Source organism: Emydura macquarii, unplaced genomic scaffold (assembly GCF_026122565.2).
Source record: "Emydura macquarii macquarii isolate MOO-44397 ecotype Brisbane River unplaced genomic scaffold, CSIRO-AGI_Emac_v2 contig_2205, whole genome shotgun sequence".
Lineage (NCBI taxonomy): Eukaryota > Metazoa > Chordata > Testudines > Chelidae > Emydura > Emydura macquarii.
The window spans coordinates 6,950,331-6,964,899 of NW_027132342.1; the positions used below are offsets into that span (position 1 = coordinate 6,950,331).

The following is a 14,569-nucleotide window of genomic DNA, read 5'->3' on the forward strand; positions in this document are numbered from 1 at the left end:
CTCGCTCGTGACTTTCTCACCCTCCGGGAGGGGTGGCTCAGCTACGGCCGTGTCGGTGGTGGCGCTTTACGGCAGGAGCAGGCGCAGGTCGGGGCTGGACGGGAGGAGTTGTTGCCGGAAAGCGGGAGTGGCTGTTTTTGCGGCAGGGTGAGTCGTGAGTGAGGTGTACAGAGACAGACCCTGCCCCCCACTATTACCCCCCGTGAGGCTGAGACTTGGGGGAAGCCCGTGCGGTGGGGGTTGGGCGCTGCTCCGACTCCGACTCCGTGGCCGAGTCCTCCCGGCCCGCAGGACACCCTCAACCCCTCCACCCCGCAGGACGCTTGGGAGGGGGCATGCCAGGGTGTCGTGCCGTACTCTGAGGAACCCCTCCCCCCTCGGGCCAGGCAGGGGAGTGGGTGGGTCTGGTGGTGAGCACCCCGCGGGGAATGCCTGCGCTGCGCTGTGAACGAAGCCGAGTTCTTACAATTGCTCGACCTGGGCCGCCCAGCGAGCTAACACATCCATGCTGTGCCATGCAGATCTTAGGGCTTGGGGCTGCAGCTTGAGCTGCGTCCATACTGCAAAATGACAGGGCTTGGACCAGCAGCTCAGTAGGGAGTCGGGCTCTGACCCGCTGCCCTGAATTTATTGGAGCTTAGGTCCAAGTCCCAAGTACTTGCTGACTCAGGCCCGACTGATTTGTGTATGGACAGAAGCAGGGCATAGACTCAAATCTGAGTGAGATCCTGGGTTTAGTGGAGAGTGTGGACATACCCTTAAACGAGTGTTGCTGCTGATATTGGGGGTAGCAATCCAATTCCAGTTGGAAGCCAGCTTCCCCCTGCGCTGGGTTCTGCGCAAACCCACACACAGCCCTGTGCTGCCTCCAGCTCCATGCTGACAATCCAATCCAAGAGTTTACAGCCTGCCTCCAGGTTCTCATCACAGGTCTCCATGGTGTTGCCAACTCTTGTGATTTTATCTTGAGTCTCAAACACTTTTAGAAGTTTCTTAAAGCTCCAGCTCTTGGAGGATGCAGTTATGAGGGAATCTCAGTTTTGTTTGGGGGGGAGGGTTGGGGAGTTTCTAGCCCTTGTGGGTTTTTTGTTTTGTTTTGTTTTTCATGTGTGTGTTTGTCAGTTCTGCTTATCCATGCCATTCTTATGAGCTGGCGGGGCAATGGACTTAAGACTCCCTTTTCATCCAAAAGAGGCCCTCAGAGTAAGTCACTTTCATCCAAAAGAGACCCTCAGAGTAAATTGCATAAACTCCGCTTATTTACCTCCTCAGTAAAAAGAAAGGGTTCAACTGACACTCCCAGAATGGGCTCATTGGAGTATCGGTTATCCCTTGTAGTGGTGGAATTGGCAGGGTTCCTTCAAATATGTGGGTTTATAATTCACGCCCCTCTTGTTACACCATACTTTAATTATAAAAATTGTCTACATCTTATCGCCTCCCCACTCTCCAGTGTTATTTGTCTTTTTTTTTTATGGTGATTAGATTGCTTGTGAAAGCTACTGGCAGCTGAGGAGATTTAAGTCCTTTCTCCACAGAACAAGTAGAGGAGGTAGCAGCAGTGCAGACATCCCACCAATGGGCTTCAACTTCATCATGGAGGCACTAGCTCAGTTGGGAAGAGGGTAATTTATTTTCCTTGTCAGTTAGCCCTTCTGTAGAGACCGTGATCACAGACCAAATAGTGCTATTATGATTTTTCTGTGTCATGTGAAATAGTTTATTTAGGGGAAGGCCTCCCATCTTGACTTTCTGCATTAAAGCCGTGATGTTACAACAGTACCTCTTGCCACCCATTCCCTTTTTAAAGATGTTTAAGGTAAACCTACCACATTAGTTGGCCCATCTAATCAGTACAGCCCTTAACATCAATGAGGCCCCCTCATTGTCACTACACTGTCAACATTCACATAGTTCCCAGTTACTAAGTGTACTAAAGGCTCTTCACTTAGCTAACTGAGTGCTATCCAGCAGTTGCATGTATATGGTGTACTTAATAAAGCCTAGATGTCTCAGATGCTAAACAGTGAAAACACTTCCTTTATAGCAATGTCATTCTGCTGCTACATGGTTTAACACTAACACCTGCAGAAGATAATATTGATGCTACTCTTTAGTTGAGATGGCCTTGTCAGTCAGGTTACAGTCAGAAGGTTAGAAGCAACATTTAATAAATAATTTTATAGTGGTAGGATTTGAAACTTAAATATATTTAAAAAGTAGTTTGGGCAACTTAGAGCTTTAAAGATGTACACTGATTCAGTTCAGATTTTTTTTCTGCTTCTTTATTACATTAGAAATATTCTGAATGATCTGATTTGTTTTGGGTTTTTTTTAGTACTATTAGCAACATAGTTACAGGATCTGAATCCCACATTGCAGTTGTCACAAGCCCTACTTGGTGGGAAGGGATGTTGGTTCTCTCACCCCCTACGTGGTGGGAAAGTCTGAGTCTTTCAAGCCAAATGTGAGGCTTCAGTTTCAGCATTTAACTCGACATCCACATTTCAGAGCATAGTGGAAAAAAACAAAATGAGAAAATGTGCTGTGCACAGTATGATTTTTTTTTTCCAAACAATCTTAATTCTTAAACACGTGAAAGGCACTTATCCTCAGAGGACTAACTTTTTAAAAGAAGCATTACTTGAAACTTCTGAAATTTATCTGTTAAAATCATTCTCTTCTTTAGTAGTAGTAGTAAATGTAGGAGCCCCAAGCATTTTAATGAACTTTCCAAAACTTTTGGATTGAAAGTAAATGTACAGACTATGAGCTTGACAAGGTAAATTCTCCATCCTCCACCTCACACCAATGAAATAAAATAGGCTTATAACTAAAACATGGAGTCATAATACTTGATGAGGGAATGTGTGTGAAGATAAAATCAAGCAAAGGGAAATGAATCCTGCAATCTTTTATTTCTTGAATATCATAAGGTGACTGTTTGGGATCTGCCCCATACAGCTCAGTAGTTGCTGAAAAAGTTCTTAGTAATGAGAGTGCTGCTAAATGATTGTTTGAAATCTGTCCTTTCCTTGGATCTCTACTCTTCATACAAATCTTTTCAGGATTCAAGTGCAGTCTTGCTACAACAGAGTTAAACTCCAAACATACAGCTTGTTGACCTCACACCCAACTACTTTCTTATCACAAATACTAGATCAGCTGTGACTAAAAATTAAGGAAAAGCAGAGTATAAAAGAACTTAGAAGTCACTACAGAAGAATTCTTCTAGCTCAGTTGTTTCCACTTTTGAATCACAATTGTTTGGTTTTTATAGTAAAAATACCTTACTTCCAGATGCACAGCAGGCCAGTTTTGCTTCATAGAGAGGACTTCAGAATTGACAGGGCCACAGTACTTGAAAGATTAATAATTTAATTGAGATGGATACACTGCCTACTTGCAATATAAACTAGATATTGACACAGGTAATTATAAAAAATGTTAGTATTGGAAGCTATCAAGCTCACATTCTGGAACTGAGGAATATACATTGAATTATTTATTTTCAGGACTGATTGCAACTTTGCTTAAAATAAGATGTCTTCATTAAATTGTTAATGCACTTCTGCTAATTCAGGAAAGCAGAAGTTAAGGAAAACTAATTCAACAACAGGTACTTTGGGCACTATTGTTAGTAATAATATCATACCATAAATGGTTAAAGTGCAGTCATTTGTTAGTTCAGTATGTGGCTAATATCAAACTGATTATTCTTCAGGTAAATAATCACACAAGAATTAAGTGGCTATGTTCAATGAAATATGAAAAATGGCCAATCCTTTAAGAAGTCAAGTGCTGAATCTTTACAAAAATGTAAGTGTCTTGAATGCCACTAGCACTTTTGCTTAACTAGATAAAAATATTTTTGCCACATATTACTAAGTAAGTTCTAAATTTTGTTTTTGTTTTTTTTAAAGCTGCTGTATCTTGGAAGGGAATATCCCAAAGGAAAAGACTACTTTAGAAACCGTTTGAAGGCAGCTTTCCTAAAAAATAAGGATGTGAAAGATCCAGAAAAAATTAAGCAACTAATTGCTCGTGGAGAATTTGTTATAAAAGAACTAGAGGCCTTGTATTATCTCAGAAAGTACAGGGCTATGAAACAGCGCTACTATGATGATGACAAGAAGAATAATTGATCTGTAGTACTATTAGTAGCTGGGATGAATGAATAAAAAAGATAGTTACGTCAAAGGCAGTGAGACTTAAATACTTCAAAACTATCAAAGGGTGTATATGGTCACTGTGTCAATGACTACATTACTGCATTTCAAGTGTCTATTTTAATTATTTAAATAAAAGGTTCTGTGGCATGCACAGATATGATCTTATACTGATAACTTAAAGGCTGTCCACCATTCTGATCCATCCTAAACTGAAGCTTGAGATACAAAAATGCTCTGACAAAGTTAAGATAGTTGTTCCTTACTTTATTTTCTTCACTGAACAGATTTCAAACTGAAGGCAGATCATATATGTATGAAAAAAAAGTTAAGTGTTTAACCTTGACCCAAATTTCTAAATATCACTTTCTTCTGTCCTTTGAGAGATTCATGTAATCTTAGTTTTAAAATCTTATATATTGTTTGCAACTCACCCCAAATAAACCACCATTTCAAAAGTCCATTTAGTTTTAAAAAATTAATTTTAGTGGATAATTGACTTTTGGTAAGTTGGCTGAGACACTAGCCTTTCTCAGTTGTAAAAACCACTGTGTATGGAATATGATTGATTATTTAAAGAAACATTGGCTAAGTGTTCATTACCCAGAATGTGATCCTCCTTAGTTCTAGTCTGCTGTGAAAAGAGCATTCTATTTTTTTTGTAAAGATTTCCTGTTCCAGTGCTGAGAAATCATGCTCTATGCTACTGGTATAGCATTTAAATCATGGCCACTATTCCTGAAACTGTGCCAGTGTCACTAATACAAACCTGTGCCATAACTGACTTTGCACATAATAGCAGTATGTTCTTCAGTTCCATTTAAGGTCACAGGAAGAAGTGTTAAAATTAAACTAGCTTTTAAAATTATCATTAAGTGGACTACTACCATGGCAGTGTAGGTTTAGTCACAATATTTACATAATTGGCTAAGGGGTTACTGAAACTAACTGTGTAATATACTATTTTGTGTAGGGTAATTGAAGTCTGGTCTTTCATTTCTACCATCCTAACTGTTTGAAATTGTACTCGTTTCACACTGACTGTAGTATAGTTGCACTGCCTTCTATTTAGTATATGCGGAAGCACTCACTCTTAAGTAATCTTTGACACAAAGGTAGGTAAGATTTATTTTATTTTTAGATTACCTCCTTATCAATAAACCTTGACATACTTTTCTTAGGAGCTATAAATCTGTCAATTTCCAGAGTTAAATTCAGGAAATTAAGTGATTGTTCTCAGTCAGCAATCTAACGTTTTGGATTTGCTTGTGTCACACACTTAAAGATTGAGAAATATTACTTATGGGATCTTGGAGCAGGACCTTTTCTATGATGATTGCTTTCTTGGAGTGAAAGATGACAGATATTTTTATAAACACAGAGGAAGGATAAAGAAAACATTAGGAGGGAGGTAAATGAGGAGCCTCTAAACTAGCCCACGTGATTACATTTAAATAAATTTAAATAAACCATCTGTACTAACAGTCAGTTTCCACTTTACATGCAGCCAATATAAAGGCTAAGTTGAGCACAAGAGGATTATAGTTGCTCACAGCATCAGGAATCAAATTGGGGGAGGGAAAAGGTGGTGATATGCTTCCAAACTCTGCCTATGACTAATCAAAAGAAGATGCCGCTCACAATAGATTGAACATCTGCACAAAGATACAACAATGCATACCCTCAACTAAACTATCCATGCATGGCTTCTCCTTAGGATGCATCTTCACTAGGAAAAGTGTGTTAACTATATTTGTTTACCTTGTGGTTACCGCGGGTTAAATCCTACGTGAAGACAAGACAGTGTAGTTTTAACACAAGTTAGCAGGTGGAGGAAAACACCATGGGGTAGCACAGGGTTACCAGAACTTTCTAACTGAAAACTAGGAGCTGCCTTGTCTTCATTAAGGTTTTACCATGTTAGCTAACAGGTGTTAACAGCCCCTTCCTTCTGCCCATGAAGATGCAGCCTCACTGGGACTTGAATAAGTGCTGTTAAGGTTGAAGAGTCTCAGTTAAGGGGAAAAAGGGGTGATATGTCTTCCGGGCCACCCCTTGTGGCATTGAAACAAGACATGGCTCATAATAAGCTGCAAAGATCTGTGATCTTCCTCTCTTCTTTCTTACATGAGGAATGACATTGCTAAAGTTAATGTTTAACTCATTGTCACTGGACATCTGAGGGCTGGTCTGCACTGCCACCGGTAGAGATATGTGAGCTACATACTGTAGCTTGCTTATCTCCCATCGACTTACTTACATAGCCGTACCGCAGCATCTTCACTGCATTGAAAGGAGACACCCTTCAGTCAACCCAGCCTTACTCCTTTCAGGGAGGTGAATTAATCGCATAGATCGGAGAGCACTTCTGGGATCGAGTGAGTGGGTCTTTACAGGCTGCTCAATTGATCCTGCTGCATCAATCTCCACACAGCCGTCAGTGTAGACATATCCTGAGTTAATACCTCACCAAGGCGAATGGGGCAATTTGCACCTCAGAATTATTGTTCCAGACTCTAGCAGGTTACACATGGTAGGTAACTGTATATAGGTTACATTTGGTAGAAGGGGGTTAAGAAAACAGTTGAGCTAGCATGGAAAGGATATGTTTGAAAGCAGTCATGAAACATACCTCTAAAAAGAGTCACCTGAGTAAGCAGAGACACTAATGGGGCAAGAATATCTACCTGTCCTCTACTTCAGGTTCCTCAACATTGCTAGTACTCACTCCATCATTTAGAAAGGTCTTTGCAGAGGTGTCGAAAGCAAAACAGCAAAATTAAAATACACAATGAAAAAATGAAAGTGAAGAAATCATTGAATGTGATTTTTTTTTTAAATAACTCCTTTAAAGTAAGAACTCATTTTCTTACATGAAGAAAGGGCCTGCATCTCATTGATAGTAGCTACTAATTTTAGGTGCTCAGTTTGAGACTCCTAGGATGTGATTTAAAACAAATAATTGGATTACTTAGCCTTAAGTAGCACGATATAGATACAAAGCACAGCTTCCATTGACTTACACTTACAGGTGGAGGAGTTAGCACTTCTGTAGATCAGATCCCAGCATCCCAAGTCAGCACCCAGCAAATGAGGAACACAATACTAGTGACCACCTGTGAAAAATGTGTTTTAAATCACTTGGCTAGCATTATATGGTAACTGTGGAACAGAAATAGAATCCAAGTAGTAAGGCCAGCATTCACCTGTCTCAACTATGAGACCATCCTTTCTTTTCCTGTAATCCTGTCTTATTCACTATACGTCTAACCTCTGCAACAAAAGAATCAGGGGCCCTACAGTATTTTACTATCTATATAACCCTAATTCATCCCCAGAGCAGGTACATACTGGGTACCGGAGGAGGCAGGGGGATCCTGTGGAAAAAAATCATATGGCATCATGTAATTAAGGACTATCCTAATACATGTGCAACCTCAGCTCTACCACCCTTACTTCCTAAGTTCTGCGTATTTGACTTTGCAACATTAATAATGTTATTTTAATATAAAGGGGTTTGTGTGCAATTTACTAGGTTTTAAAAAAACACCCACATGGGTGATCAGCAGGGTCAGATTGTTTAGAACCACAGCACACACCTCTGCCACTTAAAGTAACTGATAGCAGTAGTAGGTTGTCATCCTCTCTGTGGACCAGGGGGGTGAGACACTTTGAGTGGCTTTCATAGATATCTGCTGACAGTAGAGGAATGGTGAGACTCAGGAGTCTTCAATTCCATTCCCTGCTGGGAAGGGGAATGGGCAGAGACTTCTGCACATTCTCCCCAAGCTTGACTCCTTCTGTTCATTCCCCTCCAACCTGGTCTCTTTCCCACCTCTGACTCTTCATCCCAGTCCCATGCTCCTTCCCTACCTAGTCCCAGTCTTCTCTCCTCCAACTTCTTATCTCAGGCCCAGTTTTCTTGTCTAGCCAGTCCCAACTGGTTCCCAAGTGCTTTGTCCAATCTCAGTGTCCTGCCCCTCTCTCCCTGGGCTGCTTTTCCCCACTTTCTTTGCTCATCCAGTCCCAGTTTTCCTCTCACACCCTGGGATCTTCATCAGATGTCACATGCCCCACCACCATCACCCAGTTGTTCAGTTCGAGTCTCCCCCTTTGCTCTTCATCTGAACTAAATCTATCCTCCATCCACTGGCTTCCAGTCCTCCCATCCCTCGTTTCCCTCCCCACTCCTAGTCTCCCTGTCCAAAGCTACTCTCCCTCTCTCAGGTCTGGTACTTGTCTCTTCTGCATTTGAATCAGGCAGCTTCCTTCTCAACGATCAGGCAACATAGAGAGCACAGAAGAGAGGCTCCATGCTCTCAGTTCTGGTGCCCATCTAGCAAAAGCCCAGAATGTAACTGAAGGGAAAGTCCTGCTCAGCCACAAGTTGGAGCACACCAAGTGTGGACTGAATCTTCAGGGAATGTAGCCACAAAGCTCTGGCAAGTCTGTGCATGTGTGAGCTGTGATTTTTCAGGGACTTAGAATGTGGCCACATTTGGGCAGATTTTCATGGGGATAGCAAAAGGAGTCCCTCTGGCAGGACTCCCCTGGCCAAATTTCTAGTCTCTGCTCCAAAGCATGAGGGTACTAACACTGTTCAGAGAAAAGGTTGCCAGAAATGTTTAAACATGGGCAAATGTACTTTTCTTTAGCTTCTTTCTCAGGAACAGCTGAACCATTTTGGCTGAAGTTTAGAAAAGTTACCATTAATAAGCAGCAGCAGCCGCCGCCACCACCTGAGACAGATACGTAGCATAGAAAATGTAAGCCCAAATGATTTAAGTTTGGCAAAATTACAAGCAACTGGAAATAGGGTCTCATAGTAATACGTGAGTGTCATGCAATCTTAAAACTGGCAATGCTATATAACATAAAGATCTGGACCAGTGTCTTAGAATGTTTTGCCCAAATTTATTCATGATAGCTTTCACGTAAGGAAAGAGTCCTCCTCTAAAAAGAGGGGTATGTGACAGTAAAAACAGGGGAGAGGGGGTTGCACAAACATTGATAGGCAAAGATGACTGTGGCATGGCTGGCAATCAAAACAGCAAGAGAAATTGAGAGGGGCTGCCAAATACATGAAGTTCACCGGGTACTTAACTGTAAAGATTAGCATTAAATATTTTGGAAGGAGCAACAAACTAAATAGCAACAAAAGCTCACAATAACTATTTTTATTACATTACAATAAATAGGAGCAGTACAATTTGACAAAAAATGACAAATTTCAGATCACCTCACAGCACATACTCCTATAAAACATTAAAAAGTTTAAAACAGTGGTCATTCATTTAATTTAATATCTGGTATGACCAACATTCTTAGGTCACACAACCAAATGATGGGAAAACTGAATCACACTGCATATGTTCCACATCAAAAAAAGCACAATGTACAAAATGTGCATGTTTCAGTTTACACTATACAAAAATAGTTAAAATACATTCCAGGTAAACATATTACATTAAGAAATTGTTCTAGTAAGAAGTTGGCACTCAAGAGGAAAAAGCAGAAGTATTTTCAACATGAAAACACAAGACAGTGGAATTATTAGGAAATGTTAGGAAAGATTACTGCCTATGTAGCTTTATGTAGCCTTCATAAAAAGAGTTACTTACAGCTTGATGGCCTTAGAAGGAAATAGTTGTATTGCTTGATAGTAGAGATAAAAGAATGGAAGTTTATGTAGCAATTTATCCATTAGAGAAATCTATTACAGTAATAGCATTTTATACTGTGAAACTTCTTACATAATCTCAGCCAACCAAGATTTTAGGACAACTGTATTGGTTAAAAGAATCAAAACAATAAAATTACAGTTTTAAATTAACTGATTACTTTTTTTTTTTTTTTTTTGGTGTTTACCAAAGTTACATAAAGCGACTATCAGGCATTGGAAATCTAATTTATTAATGTAGTAAGTGACTTCACATGTTCATTTAGTAAGTTACTATCAGAAAAAGATAGCATCTCGATATATTCTTGGAGAGCATTTCAAATAGGGAAAGACAGAATAATTACTAGATCAACTTGTGTAAGCTGCAATCCAACATGCCTCACCAAGTGTCTACCAGTATTAAGACAAAACTGCACAACAGTGGCAAAGGATGAGCATATTTTGTGAAAGTTAGCTTATAAAGGCGGATCTAAACAATTTTAATATCAATTCAAATGAACTGGTAATTTATAGATTACATTTATTAAAACAAATTATCTTGGTATAAATACTTGATAACCGCATCTGCATTTGAGAGTTGTACCAATTTTAGTTAAATCAGTTTTTCTACCAATTTAGTTAAATCAATACAAGAACTGTTAGAGGAGCCTTAAATTTGCATGCAGTGTGACTGTTACAAAATCATGAGTCTTAAGATTTTATTTCTTCTGTTTGTTCAAGTTACACTATCCCCTTCTATGTTCTTCCAATACATTGATAGTACAGTAGTGTCTAAAAATGTGCAATTAACCAACAAAATCTCAACCTCAAGATGTTTTACTTAGAAGTTGAAAATAAAACACCTGATGTTTACAATATTGACAGGGATTTGTTCCCACTTCTTACTGGCCCTAACATTACATCTCCGACCACCATCTTTCAGTATTTGTCATAGGTTATACTCTGCAGCTTGGGAAATAATTTTTAAAATTTAAGGGTCATTCAGCAATACAGGTTGTATATTTATTACACCCTTAGCCACCTTTGCAGCTCTCCTTCAAATATGGCCACTACCGCTCCCTGTGTAGAAATAAGAGGTCCTCTTGCTGTACCTTTGATGTTGTACATGTGTCTTAAGTTACACTGCTACATGAAAATTCTACTCTGTGAAAGACTCAGTGTACAAACTCTGTTTAAAAGGTTCAGGATAACTTGGGAATAGTAGTATTGTCTAACAAGCATTCAAAACTCATGTATCAGGACCGCACAAATCAGAAGGTGTTAAAGAACAATACATGTATATTATGTGCTTTTTTTCTGTTTGATATTTAGCATACAGTTGAGTCAGATTTTCAAGGTCTTCCCTGCAACTATGAGGGCTACACATATCAAAAAAGCAAGCTGAGATTTTCATGTAAAGTCAACTCAACTCCAGGAGCTAGTCTTTAAGAAAAACATCAAATTTTACTAATTGCACGATAAAAATCACAAGAGTTGGCAACACAGCTCTCACTTTGGTGCAAATTAACCAAACTATTGCTATACTGAAAATGAAAGCTTCTTCAAAATAATGGATTAACTCCAATCAGAAAAATCACAAGAAAATGTAATCACTCTGGGAACAACAACACTGAAAACCTGGTTTAGAGGTGTAACAATTTTATGCCACTAAACAACCACTTAATCTGTGAAACAAAATTAGTATTTCACAAGAATCACTGCAGAACACAAAACAACATTGGCTCTGGAAACCATAATATCAACTATACCCACTGAATGTTTGTGCAAATTCTCCATCATCCCTATATTTATGGCATAGTGGATTTCCAACTAATTTGCATGAAGCAGCTGAATTCAAGTGCCATTACTAGATCTCAAGAGGTTACTGGACTTTAAAATGCCTCTCCTATTATACACAAAATGGGCATTTGGAAATATTTAATGCCACTCTTTAAAAAAATGGTTCTGACTTCTATAAAGCTTAGAGGTCCTGACCTCATTCTTAGGATAAGCTCTGAATCAATGTTTGAATTAACGTTTATAAGTGTCTGAATTACTCATATGTTAAGGCTTTCCAGTATTTCTTAATAGTGACACTGAGGGTGAAATCCTGGCTCTCCTGAAGCTACTTGGTGGTTTGCCAGTTACTTCAGTGGAGCCAGGATTTTACCTGGGTCTTCTGACACAAAAAGTTAATGAAAGTCTTAAGCAAAGCATTACAATAGCAAATCAATCTAATTTGAACTTTTACTTTTTCCATTGCCAGATGTGCATTGTCTTTTTTTAATTTTTCTTTTTTATAGAAAAAATATAGTATTTAAGGAGTGACCATGACAAATTGCAGTGAAAAAACTTTGTGAAAATTATATCTTTACATTCATTGAAGTTGATCTGAAATGCTACAAGACTAGATGCCTAGAAGCAGAATCTACAGGAAGACTATAAAGGCTTCTGGTCTCTCAATATTGCAGTCAGTCTAGAATAAAAGAAAACAAATCGGAAATAAAAGTTTATTATGCTAACTAGTCCTTTTATCCAACCAGATAAAAAACCACAGTAATGGTATAAGAGCTGTGGAACATTTTCATTATTTTGTTTGCACACACAACAAAAGTTCACAATTGGTAAGAAAAATAGGAAGTTAGCAATTGTGCATGCACCAAAAAATCCTAAGAGAATTCTCAGGGTTTGGGATTTTTTTTTTCTTCCACAGGCATTGCTAGTTCAAGAACCAACACTCAAGGAATACTGGCACTTAAGAGAAATAAAGTTTCCACTGTCATTTAAAACAAGCATTCAGATAAAAGCTAACAGGTTCATGAAGCAGAAAGAAAAGTAATGCTAAAACAAATGCTAATAATTTAGTGTAATGTACAAAAAATCACTTTCTTAAGTATGCCTTAAGAATAAAGGATAAATTGTATTTACATAATTATACACTTTGTCTTTGTCTTCTTTTTCTTCTTTTTACCATCTTTGCTCATCTTCTCTTTATGTTTTCGGATTTCTCGAACTAATGTGTAGAAGGCATCATCGACACCCTGAAAAGAAATATATGTGGTTATAAGACCAAATTACCATGATTTGTGTACTCATTTGTTTTCACCTTGTTTGTTTTCATCTGAACACTGCAGGATCATATTAATGTTGCAGTTTAGTAAGAATATGTATATTGGCTCTTGTGATGAAGTATGCATTACTTTATATAATCAAACAACGGTGTAGATTTAAGCTATTAATTTCTGTGCTTTTAGGTGTTTGGGTTCTGTAAATATAACAAGCACATATGTTATCATTCAGCAATCTTCACTGGTTTTGGAAACCTTTTCGTTTTTGGAAGTTGCCAGGTTATTATTTTTTTAAATTTTTTTTTAAATATACACATTTTCATTTGCTACACAAGAAAGCGAGGGCTCAATTCACCACTGCATTGTTCATTATGTACTCTTTTACACATGTACAAAGTAGGTGTAAAATATTGCTATTTCAGAATAATAAACCACACACCTGCAGAAATGGGTTCAGAAATCAAGCCCTACAGGTAAAAACAAAGACTACTACCACTGGAGCTGAAAAAAGTTCTTTGTTATCAGCTATAGACCCTTACATCCTAAGTTGCAAGCTGCAAATAAAGGGCAACACAAATGGCTTTAAAAGCCATTTAAAGAGATCTATATCACAAACCATATAGCTCCTTCAAACAAATGTGCATATACAATACATTGTAACAGCTTCCAAATACAAAATAAACTGAAATGGTCAAAATAAGGTGAACATAGTATATTCTGTTGTGCAGTACCCTTGTTTTTTAAATGTTTGGTCAATGGATCTCATTAATTAGTACTGTTCTGCTGTAAAACTTGGTCAAATGCTAATATTGGACTTAAAACTTTGAAAGACAGTTAATATTAAGGCACAATATGAATCCATAATAATCTGCATCTAGGTAAACAATCTGTATCTAGATAAGATACAATGGTGCTGTAGCTGGATATGCAATTTTAAAATGTACATACTGCAGCATTAAGTCTCCATTAACCAAAGCAGTAAACAACAGTTACTGTCCACTGCAAAGGCCGAAGGATAGTCTCATGGTTAAATTACAGGATTGACATCAAGAACTCTATGTGCAGTTTTCCCAAAAAACTACCCATGATCCTCAGCAAGATGACCATTCTGTGCCTCAGTTTCCCCATCAGTAAAACGTAGGGAATAGCATCTTCCTCCCAGGGGCAGTCATTAACATTTGTATAGTCGTTTAAAATCCTCTGATTAAAGATGCTAAATACAAGTGTAACAGAACATTGAAGCTTCCACAAAAAGATTCCTCCCACTTTCTTTTAAGATATCGTTAAAATAAATGCACAGAAATTAACCCATATAAAGCTATATTCAAACACTAAGGGCCTTAACCTCAAAGAAAGTTAAGGAGATTCACAGTTAAGGCTGAAATTAATTCTACTGTGCCTACTGCAGGTACTGGAAACAGTATTTTTATATAGTGTGTATTACAAAACCTGTACAATAGGGGGAGACTTAAGTATGGCATTTCAACTTTGAATTGCTTTGTTTTGCAGACCAAATCTTTTAACAGTTAAGAGAATATTTGCATTTTACTGGTTTTGGTTCTGCTGTAAATTCTCTAACGCACCTGCTGGCTGATAATATCAAGACTCAATACAAGAGTCTTTTAAAGGGGAAAACAAAATAAAGAATTATACATTCAAAATTAACTCCAGAC

At 38.3% G+C, this 14,569-nt stretch overlaps 2 protein-coding genes across 5 annotated transcripts in view; one reads left to right on the plus strand and one right to left on the minus strand.

The window, feature by feature from the left end:
• Positions 1–7: 7 nt before the first annotated feature.
• Positions 8–5,266, plus strand: ETFRF1 (electron transfer flavoprotein regulatory factor 1). 2 transcript variants are annotated; one of them, XM_067559263.1, is made up of 4 exons: positions 8–147; positions 1,486–1,625; positions 3,725–3,819; positions 3,924–5,266. In XM_067559263.1, the coding sequence occupies exons 3-4, from the start codon at positions 3,775–3,777 to the stop codon at positions 4,143–4,145; spliced, it is 267 nt and encodes an 88-aa protein (XP_067415364.1). In that variant the 5' UTR covers positions 8–147; positions 1,486–1,625; positions 3,725–3,774; the 3' UTR covers positions 4,146–5,266. The 2 variants fall into 2 exon arrangements, with proteins under 2 accessions (XP_067415364.1, XP_067415363.1); XM_067559262.1 differs by lacking the exon at positions 1,486–1,625 and having other exon boundaries at positions 11–147.
• Positions 5,267–9,331: 4,065 nt separating this feature from the next.
• Positions 9,332–14,569, minus strand: part of KRAS (KRAS proto-oncogene, GTPase) — a 34,247-nt gene continuing 29,009 nt past the window's right edge. For 2 of the 3 annotated variants that reach the window (XM_067559260.1, XM_067559261.1), the window contains one exon: positions 9,332–12,869. In XM_067559260.1, coding sequence (XP_067415361.1) covers positions 12,753–12,869 — 117 coding nt within the window. In that variant the 3' untranslated portion in view covers positions 9,332–12,752. The remainder of the gene's footprint in view (positions 12,870–14,569) is intronic. The other variant, XM_067559259.1, reaches the window with a different exon arrangement.

What these genes read in the sequence shown, in the direction of transcription:
- ETFRF1 (XM_067559263.1), top strand. Translation starts at nt 3,775, where the DNA reads ATGGCCAATCCTTTAAGAAGTCAAGTGCTGAATCTTTACAAAAAT. An exon ending in TGCTGAATCTTTACAAAAAT is followed by an intron (nt 3,820 to 3,923) that starts GTAAGTGTCTTG and finishes TTTTTTTTAAAG; the next exon opens with CTGCTGTATCTTGGAAGGGA.